This window comes from Myotis brandtii, unplaced genomic scaffold (assembly GCF_000412655.1).
Source record: "Myotis brandtii unplaced genomic scaffold, ASM41265v1 scaffold630, whole genome shotgun sequence".
Classification (NCBI taxonomy): domain Eukaryota; kingdom Metazoa; phylum Chordata; class Mammalia; order Chiroptera; family Vespertilionidae; genus Myotis; species Myotis brandtii.
Genome location: NW_005370412.1, coordinates 1,492,380 through 1,513,802, shown reverse-complemented (window position 1 = coordinate 1,513,802; position 21,423 = coordinate 1,492,380). Strand labels below are relative to the sequence as shown.

At 35.0% G+C, this 21,423-nt stretch overlaps 1 protein-coding gene across 2 annotated transcripts in view; it reads left to right on the top strand.

The window, feature by feature from the left end:
* The window catches only part of XPR1 (xenotropic and polytropic retrovirus receptor 1), a 112,544-nt gene that overhangs the window by 41,834 nt on the left and 49,287 nt on the right, over positions 1 to 21,423 (top strand). The window contains exons 3-4 of one of the 2 annotated variants that reach the window (XM_014528348.1): positions 11,370 to 11,406; positions 15,459 to 15,560. In XM_014528348.1, the coding sequence (XP_014383834.1) occupies positions 11,370 to 11,406; positions 15,459 to 15,560 (139 nt within the window). The remainder of the gene's footprint in view (positions 1 to 11,369; positions 11,407 to 15,458; positions 15,561 to 21,423) is intronic. The other variant, XM_005880229.2, reaches the window with a different exon arrangement.

The window sequence follows — 21,423 nt, the reverse complement described above, 5'->3', positions numbered from 1 at the left end:
CCTAGTGTCTATGTTCATTGGTTATGCTTAAATGCATGTATATAAGTGTTATATAATTTCATTTCCTGAATCCAAAACTTAGAAATTGGAATACTTAAAAAAAAAAAAAGAATGCAAGTAATGTTAGCAATTTAGCCTCATGGTGTTATTGTAGTTGCCTAAAAACAGCTTTTATCTTAGTTTTTATCTTTACTGGCTATCATGATATGCACTGGCTTTCAGAAGATGTTACAATTATGGGGGGAAACAGAAACTTTAAGACACTTATGTTCAAAGCTCTTATCCATTCATTTCGTAGTGAATTGCTTATTTGTACTTTAGCTCATAAAAGTTCATAGATGAATGCATTATTTTGCTTGTAATTTGCCTTAATTGTTAGATTTTAAAGTTCTTAAATATAGGGATTATTGTTTCTTTAATATTTACCATTTCCCACTCAATAGATATTCAGTGAGTAAGTTATTTGGAGTTCAGATTAGTGAAAATTTTTTAAATAAGTTAATAGGGAAGAATTTATTACTAATTAAATGTGGGAAGATACAGAAATATTTTGATTTTTAATTGAACTCTGAAAGACAGAAAAAAGTGAGATAATGCAGATGTCTGTAGAGAATAAACAGAGCACATGTACACAGAAAAATAAGAGTCTCTTAGTTGCCATGGCTTTCCAATTCCCGTGAGACACACCTCCATCAGTATTTATGTGGGTGGGTCCCTAGCTTTCCAACCAAACTTAGGTCCCTGTGGCAAACCTTCTCTTATTTAAAGTGATTAGATTATCTGCTCTTTGAATTTAAAAGAATATAATGAAATTAGCTTTCCATTTAAACATTTGCAAAGAAAAACATTCTTATATAAATTTTCATATTAAAGTTTATGTACATTATATCCTCGATTACCTGCTATAATAGATCACAGATTAGGCGGTCATAACCCAGCTTGAATCACAGTGTTACCATTTATCAACTATGTTATCTTTTTGTTGTTGTTAATCCTTACCCAAGGATATTTTTCCATTGATTTTTTGGGGGAGAGGGTGGAAGGGAGGGGGAGAGAAGGAGAGAAAGAAACATCAATGTGAGAGAGACACATTGATTGGTTGCCTCCCACACGCCCCTGACCACAGCCTGGAATCAAGCCTGCCCCTGAGGTACATACCTTTGACCGGAATTGAACCCGAACCCATCAGTCTGTGGGCCGATGCTCTATTCACTGAACCAAACTGGCTAGGGCTCAATTATGTGATCTTGAACAAATCATGGCTGAGTTTTAGTTCCCATGTTTGTGAAACATTTATATGCTATCCAGCCAGTAGTGTACGGGAGCTGATTGTTAAATTTTTAGAAATCTTATGAGCTGACTGTTAGACAGCCATCATTAAAAATTAAATTACATAAATTTATAATTAAGTTACATTAAAAGGAAAGGCAATAAATGCTCAAAACTCATCACTTCCTAATTATTTTACTACATTTTATTAGTATTTATGTCTGTTGTATCTATGGTGAAATACTATATAATGATATGCTTTTGTACATCTCTTCCCAACTCTGTGTTCAATGCTATCTCATTCATTGGTAGCTTGAAAGCTGTCGTACCAGGAAATAGTAAATATTATAAACCAGAGCTTGATTTATTGTTTTGTTGATTGTCTCTATTTAAGAAAGTGCCAGTAAGGTGGTTTAAACTTGAAAGTTTATTGAGTCTGTTGCCTATTATTGTGAATGGCACCAAAAAAATTGAGGAAATATTCTAAATTATTAACTAATTCAGCAAAATGTTGCTCATGTCATTGATGAACATGTCAGGTTATGACATATATCTTCGTTGTTTCACTCTTTTTCTTATTTTTTAATGTAAATGAAAATAACAAACAACATAGAGGTTGTGACTACACTCATTTATCAGTTGGCAAAATCAAGAGCATTCTGTGAGAATCAATTGGGTCTATGAAATTTACAATAAAGAGACTTGTATATTTTATTGTACTTTCAAAAATTTGTCCTATACATCCTTTATATCAGAAAAATATATAATAAACACATATACTTTTTACACACACACACACACACACACACACACACACACACACACACACACACTCGTACATACCAAGAGCTGATTGTTCATTTATCAGCACACCACTGTGTCTAGCACAGAGCAGGCATTTATTAAGTACTGCTTTTTTCTATCCTTTACTCCCCTTTGGCCTTTTCAAACAAAATCAAAATATCTGTTATATGTAATATAATCAGGGTTGGTGAAAGAAAATCTTAACACTGACTTTAACTTCAAGGCTATTATATCCTCTAGTATTACCACTTTCACCAGTATTAAAAGCTACTTTAGTTAAAAAGGACAAATGAAGGGGTGAGGGAGTATGGTTTTCTTTTGAATTTCTGGGAACTTTCAGGTCTAAAAATACCAATACTTCATTACATTTCAAAGAGGGACATTAGAAGTTTAAAAAATATAATACTTATTGAATATTGAAAAAACAGTTATGAATCATAGCAATTATCAACATTTTCTTGAAAATATTTTTCTGATAAATGGGAGCAATTTAAATTTTGGTTTTAATTTTCAATCTTTTTCGTCCTTATCCACCTTCCTATGTGAATAAGGAAATTGATTTTATAAAAAGCATTTCATCAATGGACTGATTTTCTTTTTCAGTTACTACAAAGATATATTATAGATTCTTTGACAACATTAGGTTTTCCATTATTATGATTGATTTTTCTTTCCATTTTTAATCTGAAATAAAACATTTTCTAGAGCTTCTGTTGGATGGTTGTTATTTTCTTACACATTCAGGATATATATTAGGAATCATATAGTCACTCTTCTCACTTCTAGTTTACCTTTGTCTAGTTTAAATAAAAGCAGCTGTATTTCTGTAGTGCATAGTTGATTGCTTCCCAACTCCCATAGGAGAGGAATCAATTTTTGAACATAGAGAAAAGATGAAACATTGAGATACCTTTCTGTGTGGATTTAATGTTACTAATCAGGGAAACGTAAGCCTTTACACGTTTTAATCCTATTATTTCCAAAAGAATAATATGGGCTAATAGTGTTTCCTCCTCATGAATGTTTGAAAATATATAAAGGAATAATTGAATTATATTAGCATCTTTGTAGGAAACCAATTGCCAAACATATGCAGTCTGTTTCTGGGTTCTCTATTGTACATTATAACACTTGTCTTCATTTCTAACCTGTGTGCTGCAAAAATTTTTAAAAGCATTACTTGACTTCTTAGTCAGGGAAACTGACCTCTTTCCCCTTGGATTGTCAAATAAAAAATTATAACAGCCAACACAACAATAGCTGTCTGGTATGAATGAATCAAAATCAAACCTTTTTTTTTGTAAGATAGGCAAAAAAAATATTTTAGTAATGAGTGTGTGTATCATGAGATGAAAAAGGTTGAAAAGCTCTGCAAGAGCTTCGTAGTAAATTTTGAAATTGGACAATATAAATATTCATTTTCAAAATTACTTAGCTATTTTAGGTTTTTTGCATTTCCAAGTAAACTTTAAAATCTGCTTCTCAAGTTTTGCAAAAAGAAGTCTGCTGGGATTTTGATTGGGGTTGCATTGAATCCATAGCTTGTTTTGGTAAGGATAGACATATTAACAATATTAAATATTGTAATCCATGAACATGTTATATTTCTCTACTTCATTTAGGTATTATTTACTTTGTCTTTGCAACATTTAAAATTTTCCATGTAATTTTGATTTTTCATATTTTTATGTAAAGACTTTGTACACATTTTGCTAAATTTATTCCTAAGTATTTTATATTTTTAAGCTATCATAGATGGTAATGATTTTAAATTTTATTTTCTAATTACTTGTTGCTAATATATAGAAATACCACTGAATTTTTTTATATATTGCCTTTATGTAAAACCTCGCTAAGCTCATCTAATAGTCCTAGCGATGCTTTTATAGGTTACTGAGGATATGGTACATACATATTGTATTGCCTGTGAATTAAAATTTAATTTTTTTCAGTTCTGATCCATATGCTTTATCTATATACTAGAGACCCAGTGCATGAATTCGTGCACGGGTGGGGTCCCTCAGCCTGGCCAGTGATCAGGAGCCCACCTGGGACATGGGAGGGCCGGGGGGGAGGGACCGAGGGAGGTTGTCTGTGAGAGTACACTGACCACCAGGGGGCAGCTCCTGTGTTGAGCTATGATGTGCACTGACCACCAGGGGGCAGACACTCAACTCAGGAGCTGCCCCCTGGTGGTCAGTACGCTCCCACAGTGGGAGCGCCGCTCAGCTGACCATCGGGCTCAGCTGACCATCGGGCATCAGACACTGGGTTCATGGCTGGCAAGCACAGCTGCGGCAGCCCGAGCCTCTCCCGCCTCTGTGACAGTGCTACTGAGCCACAGCAGGCTCAGCGGGGTGGGATGAGTGGGAGTGGCACCCGGCCTAGGCTCGGGCTCCTCCCTGGCCGCCTGCAGCTTTGCGCACTACTACATTCCTCGGGGGATGTCGGACTGCTGGGATCGGGCCTAAACCGGCAGTCCGACATCCCCTGAGGAGAACAGGCCAGGCTGAGGGCCCCACTGGTGCACAAATCCGTGCTCTAGTATTTTATAATTGTTAATCCACAAGCTATGAGGCATTCCTTATTTATGTATCTTTTGTCTTAATTATTAGTAACTTCCTTAATTTGATATCATAATGATCAATTTTCTGCTATTAGTAAATAGAGGAATACTTTAATATAGCTTTTCTAAGAAGGCCAATCATTCAAAGCTTGAGTTTCACATCAGTATCTAATAAATAGTACTTGGAATGAATTTATTAGAAAATGGAATTTTCCAATTTTTATAAAAAACTGAAGCCATCTCTTTTACGCTTCTTTTAAGCTGTATCTTTTACCCGCTACTGTTTAAAATTTTAGGACAGTTATTTTATGTTAGTAGGTTTACTTTGTGAGCATTAACATTAGCTTTATAAATTAAATAGCAATAAAAGGGAAGTCAAACTTGCTGGTAGCATTTTAAAATTTTCTTTGTGTTCTTCCAGAATATTATTATTGTCACAGTGAATTACTGTTTTATACATTTCCTGGAAAATTAAATATAGGTCACTTTCAGAGATAGAATAATTTCAATGAACCAGTTGTTCAGTTTGCAGTGGCAGACCCTCTATCCTATAAAATAGAAAGAGCAAATGGCAGTAATCATTAAAATAAATCTCACCAGCATGTCTATAATTTTAAGTGTGTAAAGAATGGTGAGCTCATCTTTCATATAGACTATTGAAAATTGTTTCCATCAAAAAGGAAGAAGAAAGGAAGAGTTAATGTCTAAGGGGAATAAATATGTCGCCCATAAGTCTGGTGATATGAGCTTGGACCCTTATAAATACAGAAAGCAATGTAATGATAGCATCATCTATGACACTTGGTAATGGAAAAAGAGAAAGGAGATAGTATGAGTATGAATGAAAATAAGATTGAAGCTAATTAACATTTACTTTCAGACTTGAATGCTAACCATGGCTGGTAGAAGATGCAGTGGGATGGAAAAGGAACTTCGGTTATTAAAAAAAGAACAGAAGAACTGTGGCAAAATAAAGCATAGTAGTTAGCATAGATGACTAAATTTTAAAAAGGAATATTCTTTTCCTTTTTGGGGGGAATTGTATGGTTAAGTTTATTTATTCTCTTTGGTACAGTTTTATTGTAGATATTGAATAATTAAAATTACTTGGATCTGAGAGTTTACCATAAAATTAAACAATATTGGTATTTCCCTTTTCTTATCTTTATCTTTTCTGAGAGCTTTAACAATAGCAACTTTTTACCAAAAGTCTTATATGCTTGAATTTTGGCACAAGAAACTTCTCTGATTTTTTATCTTCTTTATTCCTATCACTTTTCTTTGGAGATTTTTTAGGAATTTCCCCGTTGCTCAACTGTGCACTGTGGTTAAACAACTTAATTAGAAAATATTAATGTGAGTCTGAGGAGCACATAAACTTTTCTATAAGAATCAAAGGCTCCTTATTCCACTGAATATATTTCAGCTTCTTAAGACATTTTAGATCCCTTCCTTTAGTAACTAGAGTCATTTCTCAATGTCCTTAAGACTCTAAGCTATAGTTGCTTATAATGATTCTCAGAATCTTGCCCAAATAAAAAAAACTTCCCTTTATGTGAAAAAACATTCTATGACTAAAGATTTCAATAAGTTCAGCAAAAAAAAAAAAATGCTTTTCACTGGCTAACATTCATTAAGTTCAGTCAGCTGCAGTCTGCTTGGGCTAATTTGTTCCCGACATTCTGGAACCGGGAAGAATTGCTATTGTATCCTTTCTTTTTATGTCAGAGACTTTACATTCTGAAGCAGTATGTCTTAACTTTCTTTAAGGTAAATAAGTCACGAAGTATCTTAAGGAAAATAGAGATGTCTCCTGGGATCTATAACATTTTACATTTAGTTTCAGAAGGAATTTCTTATAGTTTGTAAACTTCTAGTTAAGAAGGCCAGTTGTAGGGGTTTCTGATTTCCTTCGTGTCTTTATTTTTGTCTTGGGAACTCATTTTGAATAATGTTTGTCCTTTTCTAAAGAATTCCCACCCTGTTGCTTCCTAGAAATATTATATTAATTTATATTTTAATGGCTTTTTTCTTAATTTGATGCTTTTTTAATGTTAAACCAAAAGATCTAATTTTTTTATGAAAGAGTCATTGAGGTACTAAAGCATGTTCAGAGTTAAACACGGGAAGATGTGGAACTGCATGATTTTAATTTTCAGTCAGTCATTGGAAGAGTCTCTTTATCAGTGGCTGCTTTTCATGTCTATTTTGAAGATGCTGAATGGTCCAGAATATGAAGGAGGAGGGATGCATATAAAACCCTGGCTTTGAGAGAATTTAAGCTAAGAACTTTTTTTTTAGTTGGTATGTTGCTATGAAATTAGAATAAAATTTGGAAATATTGGGGAAAATTCTCAACAAAGATGTAGTTTCTAGATCTTAAGAATTAACAAAGAGCGAAACATACTTTGGTTTATATCTGACTGGAATATTGATGTTATGTTTATTAAAAATGCTTTCTGTCCTTAGTTATATGCCTGTTACTTTAGAGAGAAATGAAATAGTTACATAGCCATAGTTACCTGAAAGCTTTATTCCTGAATAAGTAACCAGAGTCCTTTTAATTCTTATGGTTCATTTTTGTATTCATCTTAACAAAAAAAAAGGACTGAACATTCAGTTAAACTAATATTATTCATTATTTTGGGTAATCATCAAATATATTGTATTTATTTGGTTGATAGTAACTCCAGTCTTGATAATATGTATAACCTGTTGTTTTGCAGAAGTGAAAAAAGAACTATGATTAATAATAATTTAGCTAATGGTAGATTTAACTAGGTAGATTTGATTAACAAAGTAGCTTTAAATAATGGCATATACTTTCCAGTATATGAAATAATTAATTAGGCTAACAGAATTAGCAAATGGAAGACCTTATTTGAAGAATAGGTAATTCTCTTGAAAATATAGTCATCTGTAATTAGATTAGTATTTTGTCATGTTGGTTAAATAAAGAACAGTGCTGGAAAAAAAAGTCCTTTTTTACTGTCCTTTAGGGGAATTAATTTCCAGATCTCTCATACTAGTATATATTAATTCTTGAAATTGTTTTGCCTGAGTAATCGCCAGCAGTTAAGGAGTCCCTTTTCAAATGCCTTTCCCTGATTTTATAAAGTAAAAACCTTGTCTCTTACTAAGTCTGAATTTTGTTATGATGCTTGGCTCTCTGGCTCTCAACAAAGGAATAGAGATAGTCCCAACCTAGGATGGTTCGACTTTACGATGGTACAAAAGCAATACTCACTCAGTGGAAACCGTACTTTAAATTTTGATCCTCTCCTGGGCAAGTGAATACTCTCTTGTGACACTGGCAGTGGCAGTGACAAAGATGACTTTGCCTAGCTGTAGGTTAATGTAAGTGTTCTAAGCACATTTAAGGTAGGGTAGGCTAAGCTATGATGTTTGATAGGTTAGGTGTATTAAATATATTTTCAACTTATATATTTTCAACCTACAATGGTTTATTGGGATGTAACCCTATTGTAAGTCAAGGAGCACCTGTAGTCTGAAATACTCAATACTTAGTATAGGTGTTGAGAAAGTAAGTGAGTAACAGGGTAACATCCTTTTGCAGTCAAATTATTTTCAATTGTTTGTTTTCAATGAAATTGAAGGAAAACTTAATTGTAAGTTTATATATTATTAAAACTAAGTTTTAACAATAGATCCCTATGCAATTTTTGCAAAACACTTGGAGAATTGACATTGCTACAACAAACTCTCATTCTTATCTACTCACTCATTTATGTGAACAAGTTTTCTCAGCACTTACATCTCTAGGATGAAAAATAAGAATAGCAGTGCTTGCTAATGGTCTTATTCTACAGTATTCATAATATTCTAGCAAATAATGTAATATTTATCATTTGAGCAAATAATGTAATATTTATTACTCTAGCAGTAATGTAATATTTATCACTGGGTATATGAACTAATTGGGAGAGAAAGCTCTATCCATTTAAATATGAGATTTATTTTCAAATTCCCAATAAAATTTTACTTGTTATATTTAATAATTATCAAAGTTTATTACATATTTATGTTGTGCTGATGTAGTGTGTTCTAATAATTGTAATGATAGCTCAGTGTAAAAGAAAATTTAATATTTAGGGCTTTATAATTAGGAAGGTTTTTGTATGTAAATTTTAATTTATACTTAATGGCTAGGAAGTATGATAGTATCATCAATAAATAACTTTCAAACCTAAAAATATGTTAGAATAAATTCTGTAATGTTAGTATAATGGAAATACAAGTTCAAGAAGAAAACAAAATAAAATAAAATTTCCAACTGTTAACTTATTTTTATGTATTTGATAATGAATGATGGTGGTTATCATATTACTATGACATTTAAATTCTAGCTACATTTAAAACAAAGTCACTTTAGTAAATGCAAATAATTACAATGCATCAGAAATTTATTTATAACTGTTTAAAATGTTGAAATCTTTTGTTATAACTTAAAAATATGCAGGATGGTTTTTCAGAAATTTTTTAGAGGTTACAAGAACAAAACACAATTGAAAACACTGGCGTATGCTACTTGTTTTACTGTTGAATTATGCCCTTGTTGGAATTCTTTTATTATTTCATTTATTGGTGGTTTTTTGCCTAGCAGACATTGGTAAATATTCATTGGGGTGATAGTTTCAATTGTATCAGCTAGTGCCGGTGAGAATAATTTTATCTCAATTATATATTACTAATGTGAATTAATTGTAGTTCTACCAGGACTTATTTTAAAAGCACAGTTAGTTAAATCTCATATGATGAAATCTCAAGATAGATTAAAAAAATCTTATTTAGGACCACTTCAGTCTAGTTGTATTCAGCATATTTTGCAGAAATTAGCAGCTTTAATTATGGAATATAAAATTTGGAGTTAGGTGAGAACATAGAGATTGCCTATTCAAATGCCCTTGTTTGTCAAAGAGAAAAGCACAGAGCCAGACCGTCACTTACTCAAGTTAATACAGGTAGTTGACAACAGAACCATATCCAATCTGTCACTAAAATCTATTGATTTTTTACCACCAGAATATCTCTTGACTTACTCTGCTTCTTTATCTCCAGTGCCCTCACCCTAGTTCAGGCTATCACGATCTCTCATGATATCTGTACTACATCCAATTGGTCTCCCCATAGCTCCTCATTTACAAAGTAGTATATCTGATCATAATTATTCCTCCACTTAAAATCCTTCAAAAATGTTTCCTTGGTCATAAAAAATAGGCTAGTCTTTGTTCTGGAAGACCCTAAGTGATCAGACCCCTGCTTGCCTGTCTATGTTTAAATGACACCATTGTCCCCCTTTCTGGATTCCAGTCACATAGGTCTCTTCAGTTTCTCACATGTACCATGCCTTTTCCTCCCTCTTCCTTCCTTCCTTCCTTCCTTCCTCCCTTTCTCCCTCCCTCCCTCCATCCCTCCCCCCTTCCTCCCTCTTTCCCTTCCTTCCCTTCCTTTCCTATCTTTATTGTTGAGAGTGCTACATATGTCCCTCTCTTTTTCCCTCTATTGCTACTCTCCACCCAGTTCCCGCCCTGTCCCAGGCCTTCACCACACTATTGTCTGTGTCCATGGACAATGCATCCCTGTGAGATTCATCAGTCTGTTCCATGTTTCCCTGCCTCTGGTACTTATTTATTTTTCATTTAAATTGACATCCAGTATTATATTAGTTTCAGGTATACAGCATAGTGATTCAACATTTATATACCTTACAAAATGATTACCAGAGTAAGTCTATTAATCACCTGTCACCATACATAGTTATTACGATGTTATAAACTCTAATCCCTATGCTGTACATACATTACCATGACTTATAACTGAAAGTTTGGATTTCTTAATCCCCTTCTTTCCGCCTTTTCACCCTTCCTCCCCTCTGGCAACCATCAATTTGTTGTCTGTATCTTCTACACTGTAAGGACAGCTTTGGAGCAGCAGTCACTAATCAGTGGTCCGTGAGGTCCGAAATGTTGGCGACCGCTGGTCTACAGCATCTGGTAATATATTGTTTCTGTCGCTTGGAGCGCAGAAGCTCTAGCCAATGCCTATTTATCCTTCAGATTTCATCACTTCTTCAGAGATGAGATTCCCACATGTAAAGTATTTGAAGAAGCTAATAATGGTTTTAAAGAATTGATTTTTGAGAGATTATATGTGGAAGATGACACTGATGGTATAAAAATAAAAGTATTCCTGAAAATTGCTGTAAAAAGCACTTGATGATGGCTGCTATGCAGTAGGACTATTTTTACCTTGATTAGTACTCTTAGGGTTATTTGCTGTTAACTTAGTAATTTTGGGGGAAGATGAGAAAGAAATTGCCTGTCATCCACAAATGCGAAGTAAAGATAAGACCATAATAGAAATGACAAAAATCTTTGCCTCATTTTCTCTCTCTCCTTAGTATGACTGACTCAATTAATATTTAACTCAGAGCAAAGTGTTCTGTGAGTCATACTTAACAAATTCTAGATTTTTTCACCCATTTGTCTTCCTTTTTTTTCCTGTTGATGCTAATCTTATAATTGTTGATATTACATTCCTGCTGAAATTTGCACTTATTTATGCTGGCTTTCTTTTAACTAGGCTTAGTCTTTTGTAACTAATTATTGAATTCATGTGAAGTTCATTTTCATAGTCAGCTAGGGCTGCCATAACAATACCATAGTCTGGGTACCTTAAACAACAGAGATTTATGTTCTCACAATTCTAGAGACTTGAAGTGCAAGAACAAGGTGCTGGCTTTTCTGGTAAGGCCCCTCTTCCTGGCTTGCAGAGGGCTTTCTTGCTGTTTCTCACGTGGCCTATTGTCAGTGTGCACATCTAGAGAGGGAGGGAGAGAGGTGTGTCTCTTCCTATTTGGAATAAGCCCTATTATTATGACTTTGTTTAATGTTAATTAACTCCTCAAAGGACCTGTCTCCAAATAAAGTCACACTGGGGATTAGGAATTCAACATATAAATTGGGGATGGTAGTGCACAATTCAGCCTATACACTCATGTAACACATAGTAGTCATTTTGATATTCTTTATTTTATATTAAGAAAATACAGCGAGCCTCTATAATACTTTCATTCTTACTGGAGGGCAGAAAAAACTCATATTATTTAGATTCTCAACACCTAATCTTCCTCACCTATAAAACAAGGGTATTGGGCTAGTTTGTTTCTGAATGCTGAAATTCTCTGATACTCCAATTTGGAGTTACTGATTTCTAATATTATTCAGCAGATAAGGTATATTCTGTAGAAATTGATGTTGTGGAAATCAGCATTCTACCGATTTCTCAAAACTAAAGTAAAAGGCATAATCTATGTATATAAAAGGCTAAGTGACCAACCTACTGTTTGTCCGACTGTCCGAATGAAGGGCCAGTACATATGACGCACCCTGGCAATTTAAAAATAAATGTTGACTCTATGCACAATACATATAAAGCTCTCGCTGGTGCCAATCATATGCGATGCCAGAATGTATCTGAAGACCAACTATTGCCGCAACGTACCACGGCTTTTAATATTAAGCTGAATGCTCTTTTAAATGATATATGTAAAATCGATTTATTTGGCAAAGTAACCGCTAAAATTCATGTCCTCAAATTTCAGAAATGTGGACTGCCTCACGCTCACATATTATTATTAGATAGCGAATCCAAATTATGAACGAAAGATGACATTGACCGTATAGTTAAGGCAGAAATTCCGGATGAAGACCAGTGTCCTTAACTTTTTCAAATTGTAAAATCAAATATGGTACATGACCATGTGGAATACAAAATCTATGTATGGAAAATGTTCAAAGGGATTTTCACACCTATTTGAGTGATGATTCCATCAATTCAGCGGATGATGTTAGAAAGGAAAATGTTTCCATCGAATTTCTTAACAGTATTCGGGAATGCCATGTCATAAATTAAAATTGAAAGTAGGTGCAATCATCATGCTACTGAGAAATCTTAATAGTAAATGGGGTCTTTGTAATGGTACTGAATTTATTATCAAAAGATTGTGACCTAACATAATCGAAGCTGAAATGTTAGCAGGATCTGTGGAAGGAGAGGTTGTTCTGATTCCAAGAATTGATTTGTCGCCATCTGACACTGGCCTCCCATTTAAATTAATTCGAAGACAGTTTCCCATGATGCCAGCATTTTCGATGACTATTAATAAATCACAAGGACAAACTCTAGACAGAGTAAGAATATTTCTACCTGAACCCGTTTTTGGACATGGTCAGTTACTAGTATATGTTGCTTTTTCTCGAGTTCAAAGAGCATGTGACGTTAAAGTTAGTTGTAAATACTTCATCACAAGGGAAATTAGTCAAGCACTCTGAAAGTGTTTTTACTCTTTTTTTTTTTTAAACAAATGTATTTACTCTTAATGTGGTGTACAGGAAGATATTAGAATAAGTTTAATCAATTCATCAGTCATTGTTTTTATCAATGTTTTTATATCATGTTTTTGTTTTGATATCATGTCTTTGTTCTTGTATCATGTTTATTAATCAATTTATCAATCATTGTTTTTATCAATGTTGTTTTTATGTCATGTTTTTGTTATTTTTATATCATGTCTGTTGTTTTTATATCGTTATTGTTTATTAATCAATTTATATATTATTTTCATATACATTTTACTAATTTTCTTTCATTTCTGACACTTCTATTATAGAGAAAGGGCGAATAACAATAATAAAATATTTTAATTTTATAATACTATATTATACTATTTTGACATGTAATTTTTTGCAGTAACATAATTACCACACGAATCTTTCTTCTAATTAATTTCCTTTCAATGTGCACGAATCCGTGAACCGGGCCACTAGTTGTTCTATGTACCTCTAAATTCTGATATGGATACTCTTTTCAATTAGCTATGCTGGTTAGGTTTTGTTATGTATAATTTAAAGATTTGGGCATGACATGTTTCTCTTTTTGTTCCCTTTTGTTAATAATACCCTTTATTTATATAATATAATTTATTTATCCTTAATGAATAAGTTTCATTGGAATGAATTCAGTTAGTATAGATAGCAAAATGTGAGAATCCCTCTCATATCGACTCCTCTTTCAAAGGAGATTGCCACAATTAGTAGTTTGGTGTGTGTCTTTGCAATCTTCTTTCTGTGAATGAACATAAGAATATTAATTTATGCACTTATTTTTCCATAAATGAGATCATGCTGTATATATTCTGTTATTTAAATTTTTCCCTCAACAATATGAAAAGTAGAATAAATCACATGTGTTTTGGGATTTTCATAGATACCAGAATGTATGTATATTATTTTTTAAATGGCTACATAGTGTTATATAGTATTATTGGAATTTATTTAACTATTCTCTTTTTGTTGGACGTTGCTTTGTTTTTTTTATTACTATTAAAAATAATGGTGCATGAATATTATTGCACATACATCCATTTGTACAGAGATTCCTTTAGAATATACTTCCCATGTGAGATTGAACACACTGAAAATTTTTATAGCTGTTGTCTGATTGTCTTCTTAAAAGGCTTTACAAATTTACATTTCCACCAACAGGGACTGAGAGTGTTTATTTACCTTCACCATTGCCAAAATAATGTTGGTATTTTAAAATTGCTTTCAATATAATGATTGAGAAATTATATTTCATTAGAGGCCTAGTGTATGAAATTCGTGCACTGGTGGGGGGGGTCCCCTCAGCCCAGCCTGTGCCCTCTCACAGTCCGGGAGCCCTCGGTGAATGTCCGACTGCTGGCTTAGGCCCAATCCCCGAGGATTCCTCGCTCCTTACCACTCGGCATGCTGCTCCTTAGCAGCAGGCTCCTTACAGCTCAGCTCGCTTCTCCTTAGCACTGCCACAGAGGCAGGAGAGGCTCCCGCCATTGCCGCTGTGCTCGCCAGCTGTGAGCCCTGCTTCTGGCTGAGCGGCCACTCCCCCTGTGGGAGCACACTGACCACCATGGGGCAGCTCCTGTGTGTTGAGCATGTGCCCCTGGTGGTCAGTGCGCATCATAGCGACCAGTCATTCCAGTCATTCCACCATAACAGTCGCTTAGGCTTTTATTATATAGATTATTTTATTTTATTTTATTATTATTTTTTTAAAATATATTTTATTGATTTTTTACAGAGAGGAAGGGACAGAGATAGAGAGTTAGAAACATCGATGAGAGAGAAACATCGATCAGCTGCCTCCTGCACACCTCCCACTGGGGATGTGCCCGCAACCCAGGTACATGCCCTTGACCGGAATCGAACCTGGGACCTTTCAGTCCGCAGGCCAACGCTCTATCCACTGAGCCAGACCGGTTTCGGCTATATAGATTATTTTAAAGTTACATTTATTTGATGTCTGGGATGTTGAAGATTTCTTTATTTGTTCATTGGCCATTGGTAGTTTTTTAATGAATTACTCTAATTGACCTAGTTGTCTTATGGGATATCTTTACGAATTTTTTTAAAAAATGTATTTTGCATGTGAATCCTTTATTTTAAATGTTTCAGATTTGTTTTCCCTTGTATAGTTTTGTCTTTTAACTTAGCTTATGATATCATGTGGAATGAAGATACTTCATTTTTGTGAGAATGCCAGGCATTCCATTTATGACCTCCTTTTTGTATAGTGTTTAAAAAGACTTTTCCCATGCAGAGTTATTTAATTTTTTCTTAATACAGTTCACAGTTTATTTTTTTCAAATAAATCTGTATATTATTGTCATCTTGAAGACTAAGAAAAGTAAATTTTATTTCCCTAGTTTTCAAATTGGCCTTCAGACATTAAATTTAAATAATGTTTTTCTTGCTTTCAGTTACAGATGAGGACACAGTAAAGAGGTATTTTGCCAAGTTTGAAGAAAAATTTTTCCAAACCTGTGAAAAGGAACTTGCCAAAATCAACACATTTTATTCAGGTGAGTGGTTTCTTGGTGCAACATATACAAAAGACAATTTCTGCTGCTAAGGAAGGAGAAACTACCATGTCATTGTTTAAACTTTTGGTCATCATTTTAAAACTGGGATTTGTTTTCCTTGTTACACTGCAGTTACGGGATATTTTCTTTAACTGAGGTGGGAACACATCTGGTACCTCAGTGTTTAAGTCTTATATGGTTGTTGCCTAGGTCAGTGGTCGCCAACCTTTCGGACCTCACAGACCACCGGTTGGCGACCACTGGCCTAGATGTTCTTGTAGTTGCAAGGATTTGGGACCTCGTTGTGAAACAATATCTTGATAGAGCTTCACTATAGCCCATTCTAAGCTTTGAAGAGTCAGAAACTTAATTTTATCATTTCTTTAAGAGCTGAGTTACAGTTTCAGCTTTTTAATTATGACAGTTTTATTACCTACCCCCCCTTGCATTGTGCAACACTCATGTATCTCTCTAGAACTCACAGTTTGCAGAGTGGCTTTTACAAGATGCTATTGAAGTTGAGAAGAAAATATTAGAACTTATGTTTATTTATATCTTACTCTTTTAAATTTTGTTTTTAATATATGTTTACTTCCCCCTTTTTAATTTGTTTTGCTGTTTCCCAGAGCTCAAGTTCCTTGACTCCCTCAGCCCCTCCCAGAATACTTCCTTCTTCTTCAGTCATTTTAACCACTTTGTCTCTTGTACTTTTACTCCCTTTACCCTTAATGCCTTGTAATGCTTCTGCCTAGCGAAACTCCCAATTGTGGACCAATAAGCCATTTGCTGGGTTGTGGTTCGATCCCTAGTAGGGGTGTGCCAGAGGCAGCTGCTTAGGATGGCTGGGGAAGAAAATCATATAGCCGAACAAATTTGAACCACTATAAATTCATTTTTGGATTCTTAACTGTGTCCTCAAAGCTGCCGGTGGGTCCTAATCAATGTCCTTTTCTATGCTCCAAAATGCTCTTTTAAACCCTACACCATTCTTTTTAGTTCTCTGAGCCCACCATCTTCCCCATCATGCTGATTAACCTCTTACTTTACAAATAAAAATAAAGGCCTTCAGTTCCTATTGGTGTATAATACTTAGGTAGATCTATGCCACTTACTCCCCCCAAATACCTATAGACATTCTTACCCTTAATAATTTTCCTCCAATCATCTCTTCAGTCTATGGCAAATCTCTACAACAACCGATTGAATTTCAGTTTCTCAAGACCTTGCTCTAGTAATTATCTCCTCTAAGAATTATTGGATAAATGCATTGTTAATTTTCCTTTTTGCTGGTTTAGTCTCCTTAACAAGTCACTCCCTTCAAACAAAGAATAAACAGTAAGGAAAGCAAATATGTTAACTCTGTGTCCTCCTCCTTATCTTTCATTGATGGCTGGATTTCTTTCTAGGCAGAGGGAATAGTTTATGCAAAGGGACACAGCCATTAAAGGACATGGCATATATACATGCCCTTATTATAAGCACCTAGAAGGCAGAGACAAAATAGAAATATTATTGCCTGGCCAATGTGGCTCAGTAGTTGAGTGTTGACCCAAAAACCAAAAGTTCACCCATTTGAATTCTGGACAGGGCACATGCCCGGGTTGTGGCTCGATCCCTAGTAGGGGTGTGCCAGAGGCAGCTAGTCGATGATGTTCCTCTCTCATCAATATTTCTATTTCTCTATCCCTCTCCCTTCCTCTCTCTCTAAAACTCAACAATGCATATTGTTTTTTAAAAAGGAAATATTATTTGAAACCATGCAAATGGATAAATTTTAATCAAGGGGAAAATGTACAGAAGGAATGACAATTTTCAAGGACAAAGATCATTTCCATAATCAGGAGGTAGGAGGATAAAGAAGAACCCAGCATTGTAGACAGCCATATTATATAGACTGAGGAAGAGGAGACTAAAAGAGGAAGGATTTGCAGTGGAAAGAGTGTTGAGATTGAGAAAAGGCCATTGTATATGATCTAAAGCTGTAAATGAAAAACAAATGAGGTCAAAATTAATAGCATTTTCTTTTACTATTATTTTTTGGGGGAGGATTTCTAAGCCCAACTCTAAATGGATAATTTAGATCACAAAGAAGAGTTAATCGTTCTTAGCTCACAAAGAAAAATAAATATCTACTCTTAACAATAGATAAATACCTTTTATGTTTTTTGAGTTACACATAGATATGTGTGTTTTGTGTATGCTTACGTGCATCTGTAAATGTGTGTATATGTAATATATTTAAATAATTTTTTCATGGAACAATACTTATTCATACTACTTGTGATTTATTCTACTTTTCATATTTAATTATTTCTATTTGATTTGATTTTTAAAATCCTGGCTTATGATACTCTGAATTGCTTTTATAACCCCATATTGGAATAAACCCTCAGTTTGAAAAATGATATCTTAAACTTGGTTACTTTTCAAAAACAATTGTAGGCTTTCAACTATTAAAAACTTGGGGGCTGTGATTTAGCAACTTCCTTTTTCTATGTGGCAGGGCCATCAAGGCATGTCTCTTGATATCATCACAGAGTAGATACAAATTCATAGTCTTCAGACTGACTTTTTGCCAGGTCAGGAAGTGATGGGTAATATGAAAACATGATTGACAGAAATAAAGTTTGGCATTTGTCCTAGACAGTATCATTTTTCTCTTTAGTTAGCTGCCTTTTTCATGGCAGATTGTCTTGTAACTGCAGTCTTCAGACACTAGGACACATGAGAAACTATAAATAATACAGGGGTGAGTTCAGCTTATACACCTATCTCCTCCACTCACATCTCATAGAAATATTTAATGGCTAGCTAAAATGGTCATTTTTAAGTGAGATATAATCTTGACTGAAACTTAGTACTCAAAGCAAATACTATAAAAGCCAAGCAAACAAAACAGAATAAATACTACTAAAATGTGGATATTTATTTTCACACCAATTCCATTATATACCAATTATATTTTGGATTTTTTACCCTTATTATTTTTTATAAGAAGTTTACCATTTAACTTTCCTAAGCCTCCATATATACTTGCTTATAAAATGAGCAAATTGATTCCCAGCCTTCTAAGGTTCCACATGTGAGGAATCAGAAGCTATTTTCAGTTTCAGAAAATCTGATGTAAGTTATTTTATCAATCTTTATTTTTTACTACATATATTTGGTTAATAAGATATGGGCATTTATTTAGATTTATAGGTAAACATCTTTTAATATTTGAAGACTCTGGGAGGAGAGGGTAATTTTTTTAAAGAAGTGGTCCTTTTTGGTGATACCATTGTTAATCACTGGCCTAGAAGTCTCCCAGGTCTCTTCTAACACTAAAAGTGGTATTAGTCTTAAAGGCTATAATGTTAGAAACCTTTTTCATGGTGACTAGTTATGTCCTTTTCCATTGATAATTCTGAACACTTCATGTTACATGTTCCTCTTTTCTTGAACCAGTTTGCTTTCTCGTTCTATTCAAAATACTTAGCTTTTCAGCAGTGTTTTTATGTGCCTAAATTAAAAAATCTTACAATATCAATCTGTTGCTTTTAATATTCCACAATTAAAACAGGAGAACCCTTTCTTTTTCTTGTTTGGAATGTCTTTAATAGCTAAGAGCTTTTTCCTTTGTTTCTAAACAATTTCAGTTTTTTTCTAGCCTGTCCTAATTTTTGGCTTCAATTATTATATTAGGAACTCATGGCAGTGCTATGTATTTTCCTTTTCTTTATCAAAAAGAGGGATAGAAGGAGGGAATTTAGGAGATTGCAGTAGGAAAATTATGGCAGTAGAAACAGATTTATTTTTCTTTTTTTAAAATATATTTTTATTGATTTCAGAGAGGAAGGGAGAGAGAGATAGAAACATCAATGATGAGAGAGAATCATTGATCGGCTGCCTTCTGCAGGCCCCACACTGGGGACCAAGCCCACAACCCGGGCATATGCCCTGACCGGGAATCAAACCGTGACCTCCTGGTTCATAGTCGACGCTCAACCACTGAGTCACGCCAGCCTGGCCAGATTCCTTCTTTCCTTTCTTCTTCCCTCCCTCCCTCCCTTCCTTCCATCTTTATTGATTTTAGAGGGGAAGGAAGAGGGAGAGAGAGATAGAAACATCAATGATGAGAGGAGAGAATCATTGATTGGCTGTCTCCTGCATGCCCCCTACTGGGAATCGAGCCCACAAACCCGGCATGTGCCCTTGACTGGAATCAAACCTAGGACCCTTCAGTCCACAGGCCAACGTTCTATCCACTGAGCCAAACCAGCTAGGACCAGATTTATTTCTTGTCTGTTAAATATTTTCAGGCTTCATATAAATGCAAGACCGATTGGATAATAGTTACTCAGAACTATTCCTGTTATACAGTTATTCCTATAATCCTGTCATGCAGTGTCTTGCTATGTGTTTACTTTTCTTTATTCTTATTGAATTTGAGATACTGTATATTGTTTTACCACTAACTGTGTGTAATGAAACGTAAGAATCTCTTTCACCGAAATACTAAATGTTCTTTTACAAATGATTATATGTATCTAGTACCCCACATATGGCAGGTTTTGTTCTTTGCTTTTATATGTGTTAAAAATGTGGATTAAATCTATTTTTAATTAATTAGGATAAAATTCCCATTTCTTCTACATCATGAATATCTTGAATCTTGAGTTCATTACAGCAGAATCAGCTACTTAAGACCTTTTAAAAGATGGGGGTAGAGAGAAAGTTAATTAAAGCAGTCAGCCTGACTTGCTTTCTTATTAATGCATCTCATAAAAATTAGAATTATTTATATACTGTCCACAATATATTATGCTTTCTCCATTTTGTTAAAAAAAGTGATTGATCACTTTCTATTAAAATCAAGCCATGTGAAACCAACTTCATTTATTCTTTTTGCTTACCTCCTCCTCCTCTTCTTTCTTCTCTCTGCCTTGTTGCTCCTTCCCCCCAGATCCTGGCAACCACTAATCTACTTTCTATCTCTATGGATTTACCTGAGAGATAAAGATATTCATTTCTTATAAATAGAATGAAGAATATGGCATTTTCTGTCTGGCTTCTTTCACTTACCATGATGTCTTCAAGATTCATCCATGTTGTAGCATAAATCAATACTTCATTCCTTTTTATTGCTAAATAATATTCCATTGTACATATCCTATATAATAAAAGCCTAATATGCAAAGTGTCCGGTTGTCCATTCAACCAATCAAAGCATAATATGCTAATGATATGCTAAGGTCACTCACCTGCTCGCTATGACATGCACTGACCACCAGGGGGCAGACAGTTGACTGGTTGACCAGTTGCTATGATGTGCACTGACCACCAGGGGGCAGACATTCCAACTGGTCGGTTAGTTTGCTGTTGGGGTCTGGCTGATCGGGACTGAACAAGACGGGCCGGAAACGCCCTGAAACCCTCGCGTGGTCCCTCCCCGGCTGGCCAACTTCCCGCGTTCCTCCCCGACCCCGATCATACACCAGTGGGGTCCCTCGGCCTGGCCTGCGCCCTCTCATAATCCGGAACCCCTCGGGGGATGTTGGAGAGCCGGTTTCAGCCCGATCCCGTAGGCCAGGCCGAGGGACCCCAGTGGTGCATGAATTCGTGCTCCGGGCCTCTAGTATACCATATTTACCTATTTATCAATTAACTAGAGGCCTGGTGCACAAAAATTTGTGCACTCGGAGGGGTGGGGGAGGGGGGTCCCCCAGCCCGGCCTGTGCCCTCTCGCAGTCTGGGACCCCTAGGGAGATAACGACCTGCTGGCTTAGGCCTGCTCCCGGGTGGCAGAGGGCAGGCCCAATCCCTAAGTGCAGCCCCTGGTCAGGCTCAGAGCAGGGCCGATTGGGGAGTTGGGGCACCGCCC